Raw genomic sequence first — 20,239 nt, forward strand, 5'->3', positions numbered from 1 at the left:
AATCCCCCCCATTTTTGGAATAACCTGCAGATCTCCCTGCATCTTGATTCCCTGGTGCCACTAAGGCAGTTTAGTAGTCCAATGTTGATTTAGTTAAATGAGAATTGCATTTGTCTTGATTAAATGTGAAAATGTATTGTAGTGTTGAAATTGTAGTTTTTGAAAGTGTAACCTGTAATTTTTAAATAATTTATTGGCATTTTCGTGTTGAATTTGTTGTCCTGAGGGCACCATTGAAAATGAAACTATGGTGTCAATGGGCTCCCTTGATTAAATACAAGTTTAATAAAACATTTATAAAAATAAAACATTCCTGGTCAGAGTACTAACGTCAGCTACGAATGTCATTCTCAGAGGGAGCAGTTACTTTTAGACACACACACGCAGACAGTAAAGACAGACAGCACAGCTGTGTAAGAAACAGCATTTCATGAAAAATATTTCAAATAGATCCAAGACCAATTGATTTTCTTGTACATCAATTCTTTGTTGCCAAGTTTATTTTTTGTATTTATACATATGTACATACAAATGTACACTCTTAAAAATGTGTAGTGCTACTAAAGTAGCATATAAATGGATAATCATAATATTTTAGGCAAAAATAAAACCAAAAACTGAAAGATGTTCTAGGGGACTGGCTGGTTGGTGGTAATGTAAACAGAGGGCCAGAGTATGTGACCTCAGATGCATCTCAAATTGTACCCTATTCCCTAAATAGTGCACTACTTTTGAGTAGATCTCTGTGGGCCCTGGTCAAAAGTAATGCACTATATATAGGGAGCAGAGTGACATTTGGGGCACATACCCCTAACCTCCTTACAGAGGGCAGCCTGAACTAAGAAACCTCACTAGGGATCTAATTCTTATAACTCAGACATTCACCTAAATCAGACACATTTCCTCAAGTAAGGACTCAGCCCTAACCTCATCATCAATGCAAACCATATAACTAGCTCTTGTCCAGTGCGTTATGTGGGGCTTGCTGACACTGAGGCTCAGCGTTAGAAAGCCACATGTAACGCCCTGGACTGGAGCTATGTTATAACTAGGTTACTACAACTGTTCTTGAGCACCATAGCCTAGCAGAAAGGCTAACCTTTAGCATCCAGTTGATTTCACTCAGTGGTTGTGATTGATTTTCAATTAGACATCAAAATAAATATAATTCAAGGAAATATGTTTGGGGTACTTCATAACGCACATTTATAGCTAATTGGACTGTACTAAGTGCATGGAACTGTCCTTAAAAAGGGTTACACTTAAAAAGACATACCATCATGGAATAAAGTGGATTGATTTTACCCGATAACTATACTCTAAAATATAAAATAGTTGTACATCTGACACCAACAATGTGAATCAGTCTACAGTATGTTGTACTAAAAGTGCTAAACAGAGTGTGTATCAATGTTACAAAATGTTTCTGGACCCTTTATAAATTGAACAACAGTACTGTAATGTCATGTCACTATTATTTTTGTCTTGTAAGGCCAGACTAAGGTGTGCCCAATGGAGAGGCAGCATCAACATCAGAGGACCAAACACCGAAAATGAACAATGCAGAATTTTTTGAAATGCAAGCAAGAAAACAAGAACAATTAAATTAAACAAAAACAATTGCAAATATATAGCATTTAACCCAGTTACCTGGTTTCCCACTTCTCAGTCATTGCTAACAGTAGTCTGAATGAACAAATTCTTCTTTAAGTGGCAGCATACAAAAAATAAATAAAAAACCCTGACAAATATTGAAATACTTTTTTTAAATGCTAGTCACAGAAAGCACAGCTCAGTACAGAAGATAATTCTGCTGTTGTGTCATGCTTCATCAAACACAGGTTTAAAATATGCATATTTGAGAAGATCCACGCATATCCACACATAAACGACAATGTCTATGTATCGATACACACACACACACACACACACACACACACACACACATATATTTATTTACTATATATAATAAAAATACTGCCATTGCTAAGGATGCAACGGCCTTTACAAAGGAAGCATACATAAACGGGTGTAGCAGCAAGATGGGACAACAGAACGGTTTCAGAGAGGGGGGGGGGGTGAGTCCTACCACTGTCTCAGTGTGTGGGGGTTGGGGTCTCGGGGCTAGGCTGTCACTGGTGAATATAGGGGTCTCTGGCCCAGTCCTCTGTGTCACCCCTCTTTTTGAGGGCCACATTCCCCTCCCTGTCCCGGTCATAGCACTGGTGGTGGTGGTTGCGAGCCGGTCGTTGATGGTGGTGGTGACCGCGCGGCTTGTTGCGCTCGTTGTGGTCCTGCTCGTTACGCTCCTTAGAACGGTGGTGTCCTGTTGTGCCGTGGCCCGCCTCCTCGCCAGCGCGGTGATGGTGGTGGTGATGATGATGGTCCCTGGGTTGGGGCTGGGCCTCGTAGCGCCCCTGCTGCAGCTGCTGGGGGTGCCCCCCCTCTCCAAGCCCCTCCTCGTCATACTCCTCTCCAAAATCATCCTCCTCCTCCTGGTGTAGGAGCTGAGACAGGGGCTCTATGTACGCTGAGTCTCTGCTTTCTCTGCTCTCCCGGCTCTCTGGGGTCTCTGAGTCCTGTGTCTCCCCCCGGGAGAGACCCTTGCCCCGGCCACCACCACCACCACCATGATGATGGTGGTGGTGGTTGTGGTGCTGCTCAGTTCGCTGGGAGGAGGAGCGGTGGTGGATGTGCTGGGGTCTCCTGGAAGACTCTGTCCTTAGGGGCCTCTCCTCCTCCTCCTCCTCCCTCTCCTCCTCCTCCTCCTCTCCCTCCCCATCTGGCTGCTCCTGGCTCTGATGCTGGCTGTGGTGGTGGTGATGGTGGTGCTGGTGGTCCTCTCTGGAGCCCTTCCTCTCCCCACCTTGTCCTGCCTTGTCCCCTGCTTTCTCCTCTGCCCCGCTGCCCTGGGGTTAGCAACACAACACGCCTGTTAGTACAGTTAGACACACCAACACGCATATGCAGAGTAAAAAAGACAAACACACACCCTCAAACACATGCAAATCAAACACACATTTCAACCACTTCCAGACAATATTTCAAATTCACACACACGCAAACCCACATGCATGAAATTCAAACGGTACACTTGTACACATACACACATGTGCACTGCACACTCAAAGCTTGAATATAGGTTATCAACCAACCATTGAAGGTTGACTATGGTCCTGGAGAATACAGTTTCCCTAAAAATCCTCATATCCGTTTGCTTTCAGATTAATTTGGCCTGGTTTATTATTTTAAGTCTCCAGAACCAAGGCCGAATCCCCATGGTATACTAACACTTGGTCCGAGTCCCAAATGGCACCCTATTTCTTATTTAGTGTACTACTTCTGACCAGAGCCCTATGGGCAATGGTCTATAGTAGTGCACCATATAGGGAATAGGGTGCCATTTGAGACGCAACCCTGAAGTCCACACAGCTCTTATGACGGAGTATCTCACTCACCACAATCACAGACATGTTAACCTCACTCATCAGAAGCATTTTCATCAGCATTTTCAAGACTTTCAAAAGGACTTTCATTGTCAGGAGTTTCAGTCTTACATTTCCCAATGGGGAGCAATGGATGGGGAAAGACGTGGACATTTTAAATACAACTGAAACAGATCTGAATCAATCAAATTACCTAAACGAATTGTTCGCTGCTCAACATTAAATACAGAACCTTCAAATAGATCATTATTTTCAAACTGACAAATGTGCATAATGTAAAACACATCATGATCACCCTATTCATTCCTTTGCCTGTAAGTACTAGTTATTTCAAAGGAATTCATTATAGCAACCCACCATGTTAAACCAATTCAAATGACAAGCTCCTGAGTTGTCAGCGTACTTTCCAGACTTAATGATCTTGACTAGTCATGGTTAGCAGGCCCACCACCAGTCATGTCTCTCTATTCCTATTACTCTCTCTCTCTGCCCTGCTCTTTCCTACCGTGGTCAGTGTGTCATGACTCTGACTCAGTGGCAGTACAGGCTGCTCATAGCCAGTGAGCTACTGGTCTCCCTGCTCTCCCTGGCTGGGCCCTGGAGCAGGCTGCACATGTTGGCCTAAAGCCTGGTCAGCACCTGTACCTGCATGCTGGAGACGGGAGCGGGGCTGGAGGGCAGGGCGGCTGTGGCCAGCTTGGCCAGCAGCGGGTTGGGGGGGTTGCAGCTGGCGGGGTGGGTGCTCTTCCAGTAGGCCTCCAGGTAATCAGCCATGTGCTCACATGCATCCTCCAGTTGGTTCTCATCAAGGATGATGTCAAACATCTCCTATATGAGAGATAAAGAGAGAGATAAACAGAGGGAGGGAGGAGGGGAAAACGGTACACTCTTAGAAAAAAAAGATGCTATCTAGAACCTAAAAGGGTTCTTTGGCTGTCCCCATAAAATAACTCTTTGAAGAACCCTTTTTGGTTCCAAAAGCGTTCCAGGTAGAACCCAAAAGCGTTCTACCTGGAACCAAAAATAGCTCTCCTATGGGACAGCCAAAGAACCCTTTTGGAGCCCTTTTTTCTAAGAGTGTATTGTTAGTGTTTTATGTGCCCAAAACAGAGAGATAAAGAGAGGAGGATAGGAAAAAACTAAATTGTTAGTGTTTTAATGACTGAAAACAGAGATAAAGAGAGGGAGAAAGGAGGATAGGAAAAAACTCAATTGTTAGTGTTTTAAGGGCTGAAAAACAGCATGTGTATGTGCAATGTATGGGCGAAGAATAGCATCATAGCAATTTTAAAACAGTGGATCTACTTTTTCTTAGTGATAAAGAAAGGACAGACTTCGGGATTCTTTGGGAATAAATCCAAATTAGTTCAGCAAGAAACTGACCCGCTTCTCGGATTAAGAAAGTTAGACAAGAAATGTAAAAAAAACAAAAAAAACATTTAATAGCATTAAATATTAATTGGCAAGAATTTTCTGATCAGTGAGACTGTTAAACTAGGGATGCAATGGCGCTACAGAGGGTAGTGCGTACGGCCCAGTACATCACTGGGGCCAAGCTTCCTGACATCCACGACCTATGTACTAGGCGATGTCAGAGGAAGGCCCAAAAATGTTTGAAAGACTCCAGTCACCCAAGTCATATACTGTTCTCTCTGCTACAGCACGGCAAGCAGTACCGGAGTGCCAAGTCTAGGACTAAAAGGCTCCTTAACAGCTTCTACCCCCAAGCCATAAGACTAATTAATCAAAAGCCACCCAGACTATTTACATTGACCCCCCCCCCCCCCCCCCTGTTTTTACACTGCTACACTGATGCTACTCGCTGTTTATTATCTATGCATAGTCACTTTACAAATTACCTCGACTAACCTGTACCCCTGCACATTGACTCAACCGCCACCCCCTGTATATAGCCTCATTATTGTAATTTTCTTGTTACTTTTTTTCTCATATACATTTTTTTCACTTCAGTCTATTTAGTAAATATTTTCTTAACACTATTTCTTGAACTGTATTGTTGGTTAAGGGTTTGTAAGTAAGTATTTCACGGTAAGGTCGACACCTGTTGTATTTGACGCACGTGACAAATAAAATTTGATTTGATGCTATTGGATGTACATTAGGGCAGATTTTCCACAAGCCTGTAATGATTGCACTCATATTCTAAAAGAATATCCAAGAAGATCACAGAAGGACGGAAATAGAATTGGCAGGAGATATGAGTCTTTCTGAAGCATTCCACAACAGTATTATTAATATAAGGGCAGAATCCTACCGGGAGACATACGCACACGACTCAAAACCTCCACGCACATCAGTGGCAATACACATAAGACTTCAAGTAACTCGAGTGTGTCTTTTCAGTGTGAGTTCGCAAGTTAGGATTCAGCCCTCGATACTCTCCTTTACAGTATCAATAGAGGCTTGATGCACGGAAACACAAATCTTCAATCTGCATACAGAAACAGTATTACGAAATGTCCAGGATGTATTAGATGTGGTATGTGGTGGGTGTCATCCAGGTAACAGTGATCTCCGGTCAGGTGGTGTGGCTATACTCACGGCAGGGCATTGGGCCAGTTTGTCTGCGGCAACCATCTGGACGTTGAGGTGCTTAGCCTGGGACTTCCCTCTGGACTTGATGAGCCTCTGCAGGACCTGTGGGACATATGAAAGAGGGACATGAGAGGCATGGCGCCATCAGCACCATAACAAAGTCAACTCGATCCCATTAAAGCGTTGTCAACGCCGTGACAGAGTCAACTCTATAGCGTGAAAGCAGGTCAACACCGCAACGAAAGTCAACTCCATCAGATGGAAGCGTCGTCGGCACTGAAACTAAGTCAACTCCAACACATCACAGCATCATCAGCACTGTAAGAAAGTCAACTCCGATGTAGCAGCAATGTGGGAACTTGAACCAAACATCAGCACTAAAGTAGAACTGTGATTTTACTGATTCACAGCAGCAGTAGTTGATAAAAGGAGTAAAATAGACCCAGGTTTATCCCATCGAGGTGTGATTCAGACTGCCGACACTTTGATTTAGAGCCATAATTCACAATCCTTCAGCTACGCCTTCTTTCCCTTTCTATCTTACTCAAATGCCAGAGTTTTTTAAGGATATTTGAATCATGGGTGTTATTTACACTAAGGCTGAAGGTCAGCGTGATGAATCAGTCGCCTCACGCACTTCACTCTCTCCCATTCAGATGAGCGGAGTAGTCAGCGCTGACAGGCCGTATTTAATAACCCGAACAGGACACCGTTCAGTTAGAAAAATGCGATGTGAGCAGTGACAAGACATCCATACACCAGTTGCTCCCCAGTGCATCAGGGACATCCATAGACCTCCATAAACCAGTTGGAGACTACTTCCCTACTCAGGAGACTTTCACTTCAGCTCTGTTTACTTCATCAATCTGTCACTCACTCACCCAAAAGGGCTCATTCACACTGGACCATTTACCAGTGTTCTCCTGGCCTGCATCTACCTTTACACAATTACACATAATATTACTATGTGTGAGATGGAAGGTCGGCTGAATACATTACTAGAAAATAAAAGTTAGTATTAGAATATGAACCATGTAATACACCTGGGCACACTGTACACTAGTACACTGCAATTCAGTTTGACATGTCAAGTTTAAACTACCAAAGTGCATTTTGTGGAATGGAAATGTAAGTTGCCATTTTTTGCATTGCTTGGCCTCACCTTAGGAGAGGAGATCTTGACGTAGACGATGATAGGAGCCAGGGATGTCTTGCCCAGTTGGGCCGGGTGGTTGATGGTGTCTGCGTCCAGAACCACCAGCTGTAAGGTTCGAGCCAGTTCAAAGATACGCTCTATCTCACTCTGCACTTCAGCTACTAAGAGAGAACGAGAGGGGCAGAGGGAGGGACAGACGAGTCACAGACAGAGAGAGAGAGAGCGAGAACGAAAGTAAAACCATAGATCCACTTCCATTCTGCCCTTCAGTTAGGTGGCAGTGAGAGAAGGAGAGATTAGCAAGACAATGGAAATAAATAAAACATTTAAGTGAAATATTAGCTTTTCCCCCAAAAAAAGGAAATTCAAAAGCTAATTTGACCTATGTACTAACAAGGATTTTCAGCATAAGCAGCTTGACTACTGCTAGACTACTGCAAAATTGGTGGACCAAGAGTGATTGGTCAGATTAGGAAGGAAGAGGTTGTGTTTGCTTGGTTGCGTCTAGGACACTGTACAATGAACTCATCATTACATCTGGTTGACAAGCATGTGAACGGCTTGTGCACGGAGTGTATGGTTGATGAAACAGTGAAGCATGTGTTTGTTTCTTTATTCATTTAGATATCCTAACCGCCATCGATAAAAGACAGTACTGTGCAGCCGTCTTCATCGACCTGGCCAAGGCTTCGACTCAATCACTGTATTCTTATCGGCAGACAGCCTTGGTTTCTCAAATGACTGCCTCGCCTGGTTCACCAGCTACTTCTCAGATACAGTTCAGTGTGTGAAATCGGAGGGCCTGTTGTCCGGACCTCAGGCAGTCTCTATGGGAGTACCACAGGGTTAAATTCTCGGGCCGACTCTTTTCTCTGTATATATCAACGATTTCGCTCTTGCTGCAGGTGATTCCTTGATCCACCTCTACGCAGATGACACAATTCTGTATACATCTGGCCCTTCTTTGGACCCTGTGTTAACAAACCTCCAAATGAGCTTCAATGCCATACAACACTCATTCCGTGGCCTCCAAGTGCTCTTAAATTCCCAAAAGGGCTCATTTACAGTGCATTCGAAAAGTATCAAGACCCCTTGACTTTTTCCACATTTTGTTAAGTTACAGCATTCTTCTAAAATGGATACAATAATTTTTTCCCCCTCGTCAATCTACACACAATACCCCACAATGACAAAGCAAAAACAGGATTTAGAAATGTTAGAAATGTATTAAAAATAAAAAAACAGATACCTTATTTACATTTGCTATGAGACACATAATTGAGCTCAGGTGCATCCTGTTTCCATTGATCGTCTTTAAGATGTTTCTACAACTTGATTGGAGTCCACCTGTGGTAAATTCAATTGATTGGACATGATTTAGAAAGGCTCACACCTGCCTATATAAGGTCCCACAGTTGACAGTGCATGTCAGAGCAAAAACCAAGCCATGAGGTCGAAGGAATTGTCCATAGAGCTCTGAGACAGGATTGTGTCGAGGGACAGATCTGGGGAAGTGTACCAAACCATTTCTGCAGCATTGAAGGTCCCCAAGAACACATTGGCCTCCATCATTATTAAATGGAAGAATTTTGGAACCACCAGGACTATTCCTAGAGCTGGACGCCTGGCCAAACTGAGCAATCGGGGGAAAAGGGCCTTGGTCAGGGAGGTGACCAAGAACCCGTTGGTCACTCTGACAGAGCTCCAGAGTTCTTCTGTGGAGATGGGAAAACCTTACAGGGAAAACCTTACAGGAGGACAAGCATCTATGCAGCACTCCACCAATCAGGCCTTTATGGTAGAGTGGCCAGAAGGAAGCCACTCCTTAGTAAAAGACACATTGCCAAAAGGCAAACTCCAAGTGGAGTTTCTGGTCTGATGAAACGAAGATTGAACTCTTTGACCTGAATGCCAAGCGTCACATCTGGAGGAAATATGGCACCATCCCTACGGTGAAGCATGGTGGTGGCAGCATCATAGTCAGGATCGAGGGAAAGATGAACAGAGCAAAGTCCAGAGAGATCCTTGATAAAAACCTGCCCCAGAGTGCTCAGGACCTCAGACTGGAACAATGGTTCACCTTCCAACAGGACAATGACCCTAAGCACACAGCCAAGACAACGCAGGAGTGGCTTTGGGAAAAGTCTCTTAACGTCCTTGAGTAGACCAACCTGAGCCCGGACTTGAACCCGATTGAACATCTCTGGAGAGACCTGAAAATAGCTGTGCAGCAACGCTCCCCATCCAACATGACATAGCTTGAGAGGATCTGCAGATAAGAATGGGAAAAACTCCCCAAATACAGTTGTGTCAAGCTTGTAGTGTCATACCCAAGAAGAATTACTACCAAAGGTGTTTCAACAAAGTACTGAGTAAAGGGTCTGAATACATATGTAAATGTGATATTTCAGTTTTTAAAATGTATTTAATTTGCAAAAATGTCTACCTGTTTTTGCTTTATCATTGTGGAGTATTCTGTGTAGATTGGGCGGCAGATAGCCTAGTGGTTAGAGCGTGGGGCCAGTAACCGAAAGGTTGCTAGATCGAATCCCCGAGCTAAGGTAAACATCTGTCACTCTGGCCCTGAACAAGTCAGTTAACCCACTGTTTCTAGGCCGTCATTGTAAATAAGAATTTGTTCTTAACTGACTTGCTTACTTAAAGAAAGGTTAAATAAAATAAAAAATTCATGAGGGAAATAAAATAATTGTATCCATTTTAGAAGGCTGTAACAAAATGTGGAAAAAGTCAAGGGGTCTGAATACTTTCCGAATGCACTGTATATTCCTACATTTGCCCATAGGCCTACTTCTATGTGTGTGCGTCCTTACTCAACATTGACAGGAGTGCTCCAAACAAAAGACAATGACTAAATTGACAAAACTCGTAAATGGAATTTAATAAACCAAAACATGTTTCTCACAAGTGTAGCATAGGTTGTGCACTCTGCAAACAATGTGTCCACTCCAACAATGAGAATGGGAAGACTGGAATAATAATATTGAATGCATTAAAATTAATTACCGTAACTAAAGTAACAAACGTTGTAGATTAGGAATTATAGGAATTAACGGTAAATGAACTACTGGTGATATACACTACCGTTCAAAAGTTTGGGGTCACTTTGAAATTTCCTTGTTTTCCATGAAAAAATACATTAAATGAGTTGCAAAATGAATGGGAAATATAGTCAAGACGTTGACGAGGTTATAAATAATGACCTTTAATTGAAATAATAATTGTGTCCTTCAAACTTTGCTTTCGTCAAAGAATCCTCCATTTGCAGCAATTACAGCCTTGCAGACCTTTGGCATTCTAGCTGTTGATTTGTTGAGGTAATCTGAAGAGATTTCACTCCATGCTTCCTGAAGAACCTCCCACAAATTGGATTGGCTTGATGGGCACTTTTCACGTACCATACGGTCAAGATGCTCCCACAACAGCTCAATAGGGTTGAGATCCGGTGACTGTGCCGGCCACTCCATTATAGACAGAATACCAGCTGACTGCTTCTTCCCTAAATAATTCTTGCATAGTTTGGAGCTGTGTTTTGGGTCATTGTCCTGTTGTAGGAGGAAATTGGCTCCAATTAAGCACCGTCCACAGGGTATGGCATGGCATTGCAAATTGGAGTGATAGCCTTCCTTCTTCAAGATCCCTTTTACCCTGTACAAATCTCCCACTTTACCACCACCAACAAACCCCAGACCATCATATTTCCTCCACCATGCTTGACAGATGGCATCAAGCACTCCTCCAGCATCTTTAAATTTGTTCTGCGTCTCACAAATGTTCTTCTTTGTGATCCGAACACCTCAAACTTAGATTCATCTGTCCATAAGACTTTTTTCCAATCTTCCTCTGTCCAGTGTCTATGTTCTTTTCCCCATTTTAATCTTTTATTTTTATTGGCCAGTCTGAGGTATGGCTTTTTCTTTGCAACTCTGCCTTGAAGGCCAGGATGCCAGAGTCACCTCTTCACTGTTTATTTATTTTACCAGGTAAGTTGACTGAGAACACATTCTCATTTACAGCAACAACCTGGGGAATAGTTTCAGGGGAGAGGAGGGGAACAAATTAGCCAATTGTAAGCTGGGGATGATTAGATGGCCGTGATGGTATGAGGGCCAGATTGGGAATTTAGCCAGGACACCAGGGTTAACACCCCTACTCTTACAATAAGTGCAATGGGATCTTTAATGACCTCAGAGAGTCAGGACACCCATTTAACGTCCCAGCCGAAAGACGGCACCCTACACAGGGCAGTGTGTACTGCCCTGGGGAATTGGGATTTTTTTTAGACAGGAGGGAAGAGTGCCTCCTACTGGCCCTCCATCACCACTTCCAGCAGCATCTGGTCTCCCATCCAGGGACTGACCAGGACCAACCCTGCTTAGCTTCAGAAGCAAGCCAGCAGTGGGATGTTGACGTTGAGACTGGTGTTTTGCGGGTACTATTTCATGAAGCTGCCAGTTGAGTAGTAAACAGCGTTGTATGAGATCTTCCGTTTCTTGCCAATTTCTCACATGGAATAGCTTTCATTTCTCAGAACAAGAATACACTGACGAGTTTCAGAAGAAAGTTCTTTGTTTCTGGCCATTTTGAGCCTGTAATCGAACCCACAAATGCTGATGCTCCAGATACTCAACTAGTCTAAAGAAGGCCAGTTTTATTGCTTCTTTAATCAGGACAACAGTTTTCAGCTGTGCTAACATAATTGCAAAAGGGTTTTCTAATGATCAATTAGCCTTTTAAAATTATAAACTTGGATTAGCTAACACAACGTGCCATTGGAACACAGGAGTGATGGTTGCTGATAATGGGCCTCTGTACGCCTATGTAGATTTACAACATTAACAATGTCTACACTGTATTTCTGATCAATTTGATGTTATTTTAATGGACAAAAAATTTGCTTTTCTTTCAAAAACAAGGACATTTCTAAGTGACCCCAAACTTTTGAACGGTAGTGTATGTAATGGGGAATTGATATACACTAACAATCAAAGCAAACAATTCACACAATAAAGTTATGGTGGAAGAGAGCACATTTTGGAGGGAGAAGTGCATTGTGCATCCGGGCGAATGATCAATCCGACGTCTGCATTGGCCATGCAGAAGTCAGGGCATACATTCTTGTGCTATCGCAGAGCAGTGCAGAGCCGTTGTCAAGGAAGTGAGTTTGTGTTTATACAGGATGTACCGCCCCCACCTACCGTCAACCAATCATCTCAATGCAGAGCTATACAGCGCCCTCCGCATTGTTACATTTGGGAGCCGCATGGCAATATGGTATGGGAGCTTGACTTGGCCTCTGCGTATCCCTGGAGGCTCCGCAATTGCGTCACACCCTCCATGGAGCCTCCGACCACATTTTCGAATCAAGCATAGAAATTGGCTTTTAGCCTCCGCAGTGGATTAATTAGTTCACTGAGATGGATGCAAAATATTTGTTACTGCTCGACTAAAACAATCTCAGTCGACCAACAGCCTAATGACCAAACAATCGACCTGTCAACTAATTGGGGTCAACCCTAGGCCAGATTGTTCTTTAAGATGGTCAAGCGTTCATAGATGACCAGCAGGGACAAATAGCCCAACCAAAGTTGCTAGCGGCCAGTCGCTAATGGCCTAGTATTCAGCGCTTTATTGTCCCTCCAATCACTGACATCAATGCAAATGCAATCGAAAAGCAAATCAATCAGTTCATGAGAGCCCTGGCATTCAGAGTTTGAGCGGAATAGGATCACCTGTTGCGCAGCGACAGCCAGCTCCTCATAGTTGGCTGAATCATAGAATAAAATGTGTTCCTGTTGCTCAACATTTCTATAGGCTATGCTATGAATTGTGTGAGAAAACAGAATTTTGATGGCCTCTATTAAAAAGAGGATCCACCAGCTTTCTGTAGGCTAAGCCTACAGTATTTATTTCTCAACTTTACATATATTTACAACCGGAGTAGCCTACCTGGCTGGTATGAAAATTAACTGGGGGAAAATCATCCTCCATTTGCTATTCAAGTGCCTATAGATGACATGTATTTTTTTTTACCCTGCCCCTGTTCCGACAGGTGCATGATAATGGCCCATTCTAAATCAAAACTAATTTCACAAATATTTGATTTAGTATATGTAGACAAGATTAAATTGAGAATAGTCTGAATGGCGAGAATATTATCACGTGTGAATGATGCCCAGCGTGTACAATCTTAGGCAAGAAACAGCGTATGCATGTTACGCTCGTCGTTTGAATGAGACCAAGGTGCAGCATGGTAGGCATACATTTTATTTTATTAACAATGACACCGGGAAAAACAACACAATACAAAAACGAACGTAAAGCTACATGCAGTGCAGAAAGAAACTACACACAAACAAGATCCTACAATCACAGGTGGGAAAAAGGGCTGCCTAAGTATGATCCCCAATCAGAGACAAAGATAAACAGCTGCCTCTGATTGGGAACCATACTAGGCCGACAAAGAAATAGAAACATAGATATGCCCACCCAAGTCACACCCTGACCTAACAAAATAGAGAATAAAAAAGGCTATCTAAGGTCAGGGTGTGACAATGCATTTTTTTTTTCAAATCCTAGTCACATGCATCATATTGCATAGCACATAGGCCTATACTGTATGTTTTGATAAGGTTTGTATCACAACTAACGTGGACAAATAACTTCAAACATAGCCTATAGGCCCAAGACCCCTTGAACACGGTTGGAGAGCCCATAGCCAACAGAGCCTAGTGAAACATTAGTTATTTTAGTCCCAGTCATTGTGCAATTGCATGTGAAAACAGAGTTTTGACTAGCCACTATTTAAAAGCGGGTCCCAGGTTTCTCGTGCTGCTATATTTATTGCTCAATTCTTAAAAATAAATGATTTAAGTCTGCTAAATGACTTAAATGTAAATGTAAAATAAAGCACATGAATCCGCTTTACAAACGATGTAGCCTACCTGGCATATTACAAACATAACAGCGCATAACCTCCATTCGCTATTCGAGTGCAGGCTGTGGATGACATGGTTTTTTTGTGGGCCATTCTAAATACAAAATAATTCCACACATACAGTACCAGTCAAAATTTGGACACACCTACTCATTCAAGGGTTTTTCTTAATTTTTTGACAACTTTTTACATTGTAGAATAATTGTGAAGACATCAAAACTATGAAATAACAAATATGGAATTATGTAGTATCCAAAAACGTGTTAAACAAATCAAAATAGATTTTATATTTGAAATTCTTCAAAGTAGCCACCCTTTGCCTTGATGACAGCTTTGCACACTCTGATTCCAAGAGCTCAGTGGTCTCCATCCTTGGGAAATGGAAAATATATGGAACTACGCAGACTTCGACTAGAGCTGGCCCAGGCTTCCGACCAAAATGAGCAACCGGGCAAGAAGGACCTTGGTCAGGGAGGTGACCAAGAACCCAATGACCACTCTGACAGAACTGCAGAGTTCCTTGGGTGAGACAGGAGAACCTGCCAGAAGGACAACAGTCTCAACAGCACTTCACCAATCTGGGCTTTATGGGAGAGTGGTCAGACGGAAGGCACTCCTGAGAAAAAGGCACATGACAGTACATCTGGAGTTTGCAAAAAGGCACGTGAAAGACTCTGAGATCATAAATCAAAAGATTCTATGATCTGATGAGACAAAAATTTTACTCTTTAGCCTAAATGCTAAGCACTATCTGGAGAAAACCAGGCACAGCTCATCACTCGTCTAACACCATCCCTACCATGAAGCATGGTGGTGGCAGCATCATGCTATGGGGATGCTTTTCAGTGGCAGGGACTGGGAGACTGGTAAGGATATAGGGAACAATGAATGGAGCCAAATCCAGGCAAATCCTTGATGAGAACCTGCTGCAGAGTGCAAAGAACCTTAGACTGGGGGGCGAAAATTTACGTTCCAACAGGACAATGACCCCAAACATACAGCCAAAACAATGCTGGAATGGCTTCAGAACAAGAATGTGAAAGTCCTTGAGTGGCCCAGCCAAAACAGAGACTTCTGACTTCTGAAATCTGTGGAAAGACTTGAAGATTGCTGTTCACCACCGCTTCCCATTTAACTTAACAGAGCTTGAGAAAATCTGAAAGGAAGAATGGGAGAAAATCCCCAAATCCAAATGTGCAAAGCTGATACAGACATACCCAAGATGACTCAAATCTGTAATCGCCGCCAGAGGTGCTTCTACAAAGTGCTGATTCAGAGGTGTGAATATTTATGTAAATTAGATATTTCTGTATTTCATTTTCAATACATTAGCAAACATTTCTAAAAACCTGTTTTTACTTTGTCATTATGGGATATTGTGTGACACCAAAAAGTGTGACACCAATCAGACCCCCGAGGGCTGGAGTACCAGATCGAGATGGAATCAACAGCCTCGACACAAGATCCAGCATGATCTGATGCAGGGCTCCCCTGGAGAGTTAGCGTCTTGTAGGTTTTTCTCCAAACCTAATCTAGTGCACCTGATTCTAATAACTATTTGATTGATAAGCTACAGGAGGGTAACTCTCCATGAGATCTGAACCTCCACCTAGTCCCCCCAGCCTTTTCTCTTGTAACCTCTCTCCCTCTAATATAGCTGTCTTTGGTGATTGAACTGAGAGAGATTTTAACACAGACAGCCGGCAGCTACGACATTTAACAATGTGCCATTCATTCGCCATTATATCATCATGTAAAATCAAGTGAATCTTTGTTTCATATTCTTGTTTGTTTGTGCTAAGGACGTCCAGTAGGTTAATCTGATGATTGTATTACAATCATGTTGGTAAGGTATTGTAATACTTTCTGTAACTGGTCTAATCACCTGCTGCTTGCATTTCAATAGGTAATTTGTTTTTGAATTATACAATTGCCAGAAAGTGAGAATAAATCAGGCTAAGAGCCATTGTTGCTCTATGGTGAAGTAGGTCAGGGTGTGACTGGGGGGTATTCTAGTTTATTATTTCTATATGTGGGGTTCTAGGTTACTATTTCTATGTTGGCGATTTGTATGATTCCCAATTAGAGGCAGCTGGTAATCGTTGTCTCTAATCGGGGATCATATTTAAGTAGTTATTTTTCGCACCTGTGTTTGTGGGATCTTGTTTATGTGGAGTTGCCTGTGACCATGCCATAGCGCCACGTGTTCTTTGCGCTTTATTGTTTTTGTGAGTTTCATTTAATAAAGATGTGGAACTCTACGTACGCTGCGCCTTGGTCTGAGTATGATTACAACGACGATCGTGACAATGAGGGGACCAAAGAAGTATGCTGAGGGTCAATGTTGTCACAACGAGTTAGCTAGCTAGCCAACTTGTGCCATAGTTGGGCTGCTCAGACGAGATGTGAACCCAGGAGCCTGGAAAGCAAGCAAGCTATCTAGCTAGTAGCTAACGTTACAATGTCAACTAATTAAACAGATACAATTTCAATACTTCGATCCCTGAAGTGACAAAATAATTATCCAATTGCATTGGCTTCAAGTTAAAAAGCTTTTAGTCAAAAGAGGAGCACAAAGATTAAAGTTGTGCAGTGTTTTGAGTGTGTCCCAGTGCTAATGTATCTTTAAAGATGAGTGGGTTTATCCCATAACTACTCTCTTAGAAAAAAGGATTCCACCTGGAACCCAAAAAAAACATTTTAGTTTTCTAAGAGTGTAATGGAGCAACCGGTACACCAGGTTGCATCCCAAATGGCAGCCTACTCCCTATTAAGTACACTACTTTTGACCCGTGCCCATACGTCTCTGGTCAAAAGTAGTGCCCTAAGAAGTGAATAGTGTGCCATTTGGGACGCAACCCACGAGTAATGTTACAGAGCACCACGGTGATCCAACACAAAGATTAGCTACATGGCTTCCGTAGTTTCGTTGGCTCTCCAGGCCACCACAGTGAGGTCATGTTTCATTATCGCAGCTTGTAACTCAAGCCTGGTTAAATCAGCTGTGTTCTTTACTTTGTTATCTGGCAGCAGGTATCTCTCCTTTCTTTCTCTCTCTTTTGTCCAAAAGGCAAACATTTTTAATCACAGGCCTGGCCAGGTCATTCTTCGCCTTCCAACATCTGTAGGTCTGCATTATAACTGTAGGTCTGCATTACAAATCTCCAAGGTTGCGCCCAAAATGCACCCTATTCCCTATATAATGCACTACTTTTGACTAGAGCCCTTTGGGCCATGGTCAAAAGTAGTCCACTATATAGGGAATAGGGTGCCTTTTGGGAAACATCCGAAGACATTCTTTTACTCTTTCCCTTGTCTCTATGCAATGAATTAGTCTCTCTACATATAATGGGCTCTAGAAGAGCACAGAGGTTTCCCAGCCTCATACTTCCAAACTTACCAAGGTTGGAGCGTGTGTTGGATCGCTCGATGATGGCGTGTTTACTAGGGTTGTTGAGGACAGAGCGTTTGGCAAGAGAGATGTCTGCAGTGACTCGAGTGATTGATATTCTGATAGGAAGGCAGAGAGAAAATAACTGGTCACCGAGAGACTAGAGTGTGCTCTGATTTCTGAAACAGCCTTATCAATCAAATATTTAACACTTGGAAAAAGTGCAGAATTAGAAACAAAAAGGCATAGCAGCAAAATCACAGTCCATAATGAAGAGGGGAGAGTTTTGTGATTTCTAAGCAAGGTTTGGTAGAAGAGGGAAGAGAGTGGTGAGAGTATGCTTTGTAAAACTCATTGTTGGTTATCAAAAGAGTTGCACTTTGAGAGGGATATAAAACAATGCATAGTATATGCTAATGATCCTATGTTTTGTAAAATAATTTCTCTACTGTGGATGGGAAAGTGGCCAGACAGCCGGAGAGGAGAGGAGCTGAGGAGAACCCTGCACTGCACTAGGGCCCACTATAGCCTATTAAGGACATGGAGAGGGCCTATTTAAAGTAGCAGCTAGCACACATCTCCAGGCCAAACAAACTTGTTACACACTCCCTCTGCAAAACATCTTTCGGATGGGACGTTAAAACGGGTGTCCTGACTCTCTGAGGTCATTAAAGATCCCATGGCACTTATCGTAAGAGTAGAGGTGTTAACCCCGGTGTCCTGGCTAAATTCCCAATCTGGCCCTCAAACCATCACGGTCACCTAATAATCCCCAGTTCACAATTGGCTCATTCATCCCCCTCCTCTCCCCTGTAACTATTCCCCAGGTCGTTTCTGTAAATGAGAACGTGTTCTCAGTCAACTTACCTGGTAAAATAATGGATAAATAAAATAAAAAACTCCAGGGATGACTAAATACCAGCCTATAGGACTCAGGCAAAGCATACTGAACAAGGATACAGAGATGGCGAGAAAGAGGGAGGGAAGAAAGGAAATCAGGGACAGCTCAACTTACCTTCCCTCAAATCTGTGTTTCAAAAAGTCAAACAATGCTTTTTGCATCATATCTGTCACCTGAAACCAAATGGGACAATAAAAACCATAGTGAACATTTTAGGAATCGCCATCATGAAAACAGACAATATGTGTGTGTGCATGGGTGGGTTAATCAAAGCAACCTCTTTGTTGCTGAAAAAGGGAGCCCCACAGCACAGATTGTTATTTCAGTATTGACTGAGGGCACTTCAGCCTTCCCCTTGTAAACAACTGTGATCCTCCTCAGCATAGTGTGTCCTGTTCTCACCAGGTTCCAGATACCCCTGCCCCTGTCCCTGTCTGCCTCCCACTAATGCACAGAGACAAAGCTCAACTCTGTCATTGTATCCATGTGTCCACAATGTAAACTAGTAGTAGAATTGTAGTTAGTTAAACAGTATGTATTAGTGAGTTGAGTAGTGGTGCAAGTAGAATGGAGGCAAAATTCATTTTCCAAAATGTCTAGGTTTTCCAGAAATCCCATTTGGCAGATTCATGGAAACAGGAAGGAATAAGCAGGACATCCAGAATCCTCCAACCAGGCTTTCTGGAAAACCTGGGTAGTTTGGGAATGTTACACATTGGTTTCCTTACCCTGTAAACAGTCTATGGACAAGGTATGACAGCAATCCATCGTTTGGTTTCGTTTCCCTGGCAGCAGCTTGCACAAGTCCCATTGAAGTCATGGGACCGATATTAGCATTTTCCAAATCATATATAAGTGACATTGTTGAGCTTCACAAAAAAATTGTAGTTACTTTCGAATGATTTGGACATGATGCGTGAAAAAAATGATAATATCAGTCCCATGACTTGAACGGGATTTGTGCCACAAATGCTAAAACGTTAATATTTGGAAACAGTGCCAGGGAAACTTAACCACCTCATTGGATTGCTGTCAGACCTTGTCCATAGACTGCTTACAGGGTAAGGAAACCAATATGTCATTTAAACATTTGGGTGAACTATCCCTTTAACAAGTAGGTCACATTCCACTGCTTAGACATTGCATGCATCAACCAATGGTTTCGTGCCACGTCATCAACTGTGTCATTGACTGACAGATTCGCTAACATATGATGTGGTTAGCTGATAGGTAAAATGCATATTCAGGTGATGTAAGATCTGGCAAAATAAGTAGTGATCTAAATAGAATGTCCATGTGAGTGTAGTAGTGGTAGTGTCAGTAATAACCGCTTATAAAAACCGTACAGCAATTTATAACAATTCTGTTACCTCATAGCCCTTCAGTGACGGTCCAACCAGGACCACAGGTCGCATGGAAGGCACAACGTCGTATGGAGGAATGTGTTCCGTCTGCCCAACGAGAGAAAACAAACCATCAGCTTCACATCCAGGGAGATTATTATACAAAGGATGCATCCCAAATGGCAACCTAATCCCTACACAGTGTAGGGCCCTGGTAAAAAGTAGTGCACTCAATAGGGAATGGGTGGCATTTGGTACGCATACACAGAATTACACACTATGTCCAGCAGGGAACCGCAAAGCACAACCCATTAGACCAGGGTTTCCCAAACTTGGTCCTGGGGCCCCCCTGGGAGACAGTTTCGGTTTTGCCTAGCAAAACTAACTCATCATCAAGCTTTAACTATATCAGCTGTGTAGTGCTAGGGCAAGTAAGAAAACGTGCACTCGGGGGAGGGGCAGGACCCAGTTTGGGAAGCACTGCACTAGAC

The 20,239-nt window shown here is 42.9% G+C and overlaps 1 protein-coding gene across 7 annotated transcripts in view; it reads right to left on the reverse strand.

The window, feature by feature from the left end:
* Positions 1-466: 466 nt before the first annotated feature.
* LOC106578706 (voltage-dependent L-type calcium channel subunit beta-1) overlaps positions 467-20,239 on the reverse strand; it is a 155,583-nt gene continuing 135,810 nt past the window's right edge. For 4 of the 7 annotated variants that reach the window (XM_014157824.3, XM_014157830.3, XM_014157832.3 and 1 more), the window contains 7 exons: positions 19,776-19,856; positions 18,520-18,578; positions 17,514-17,623; positions 7,165-7,319; positions 6,009-6,104; positions 4,092-4,274; positions 467-2,909 (listed from right to left, as the gene is read on the reverse strand). In XM_014157824.3, the coding sequence (XP_014013299.1) occupies positions 2,133-2,909; positions 4,092-4,274; positions 6,009-6,104; positions 7,165-7,319; positions 17,514-17,623; positions 18,520-18,578; positions 19,776-19,856 (1,461 nt within the window). In that variant the 3' untranslated portion in view covers positions 467-2,132. The remainder of the gene's footprint in view (positions 2,910-4,091; positions 4,275-6,008; positions 6,105-7,164; positions 7,320-17,513; positions 17,624-18,519; positions 18,579-19,775; positions 19,857-20,239) is intronic. The other 3 variants (XM_014157831.3, XM_014157825.3, XM_082965673.1) reach the window with 1 other exon arrangement.

The sequence above is a fragment of the Salmo salar genome, chromosome 19 (genome assembly GCF_965601325.2).
Source record: "Salmo salar chromosome 19, fSalSal1, whole genome shotgun sequence".
Lineage (NCBI taxonomy): Eukaryota > Metazoa > Chordata > Actinopteri > Salmoniformes > Salmonidae > Salmo > Salmo salar.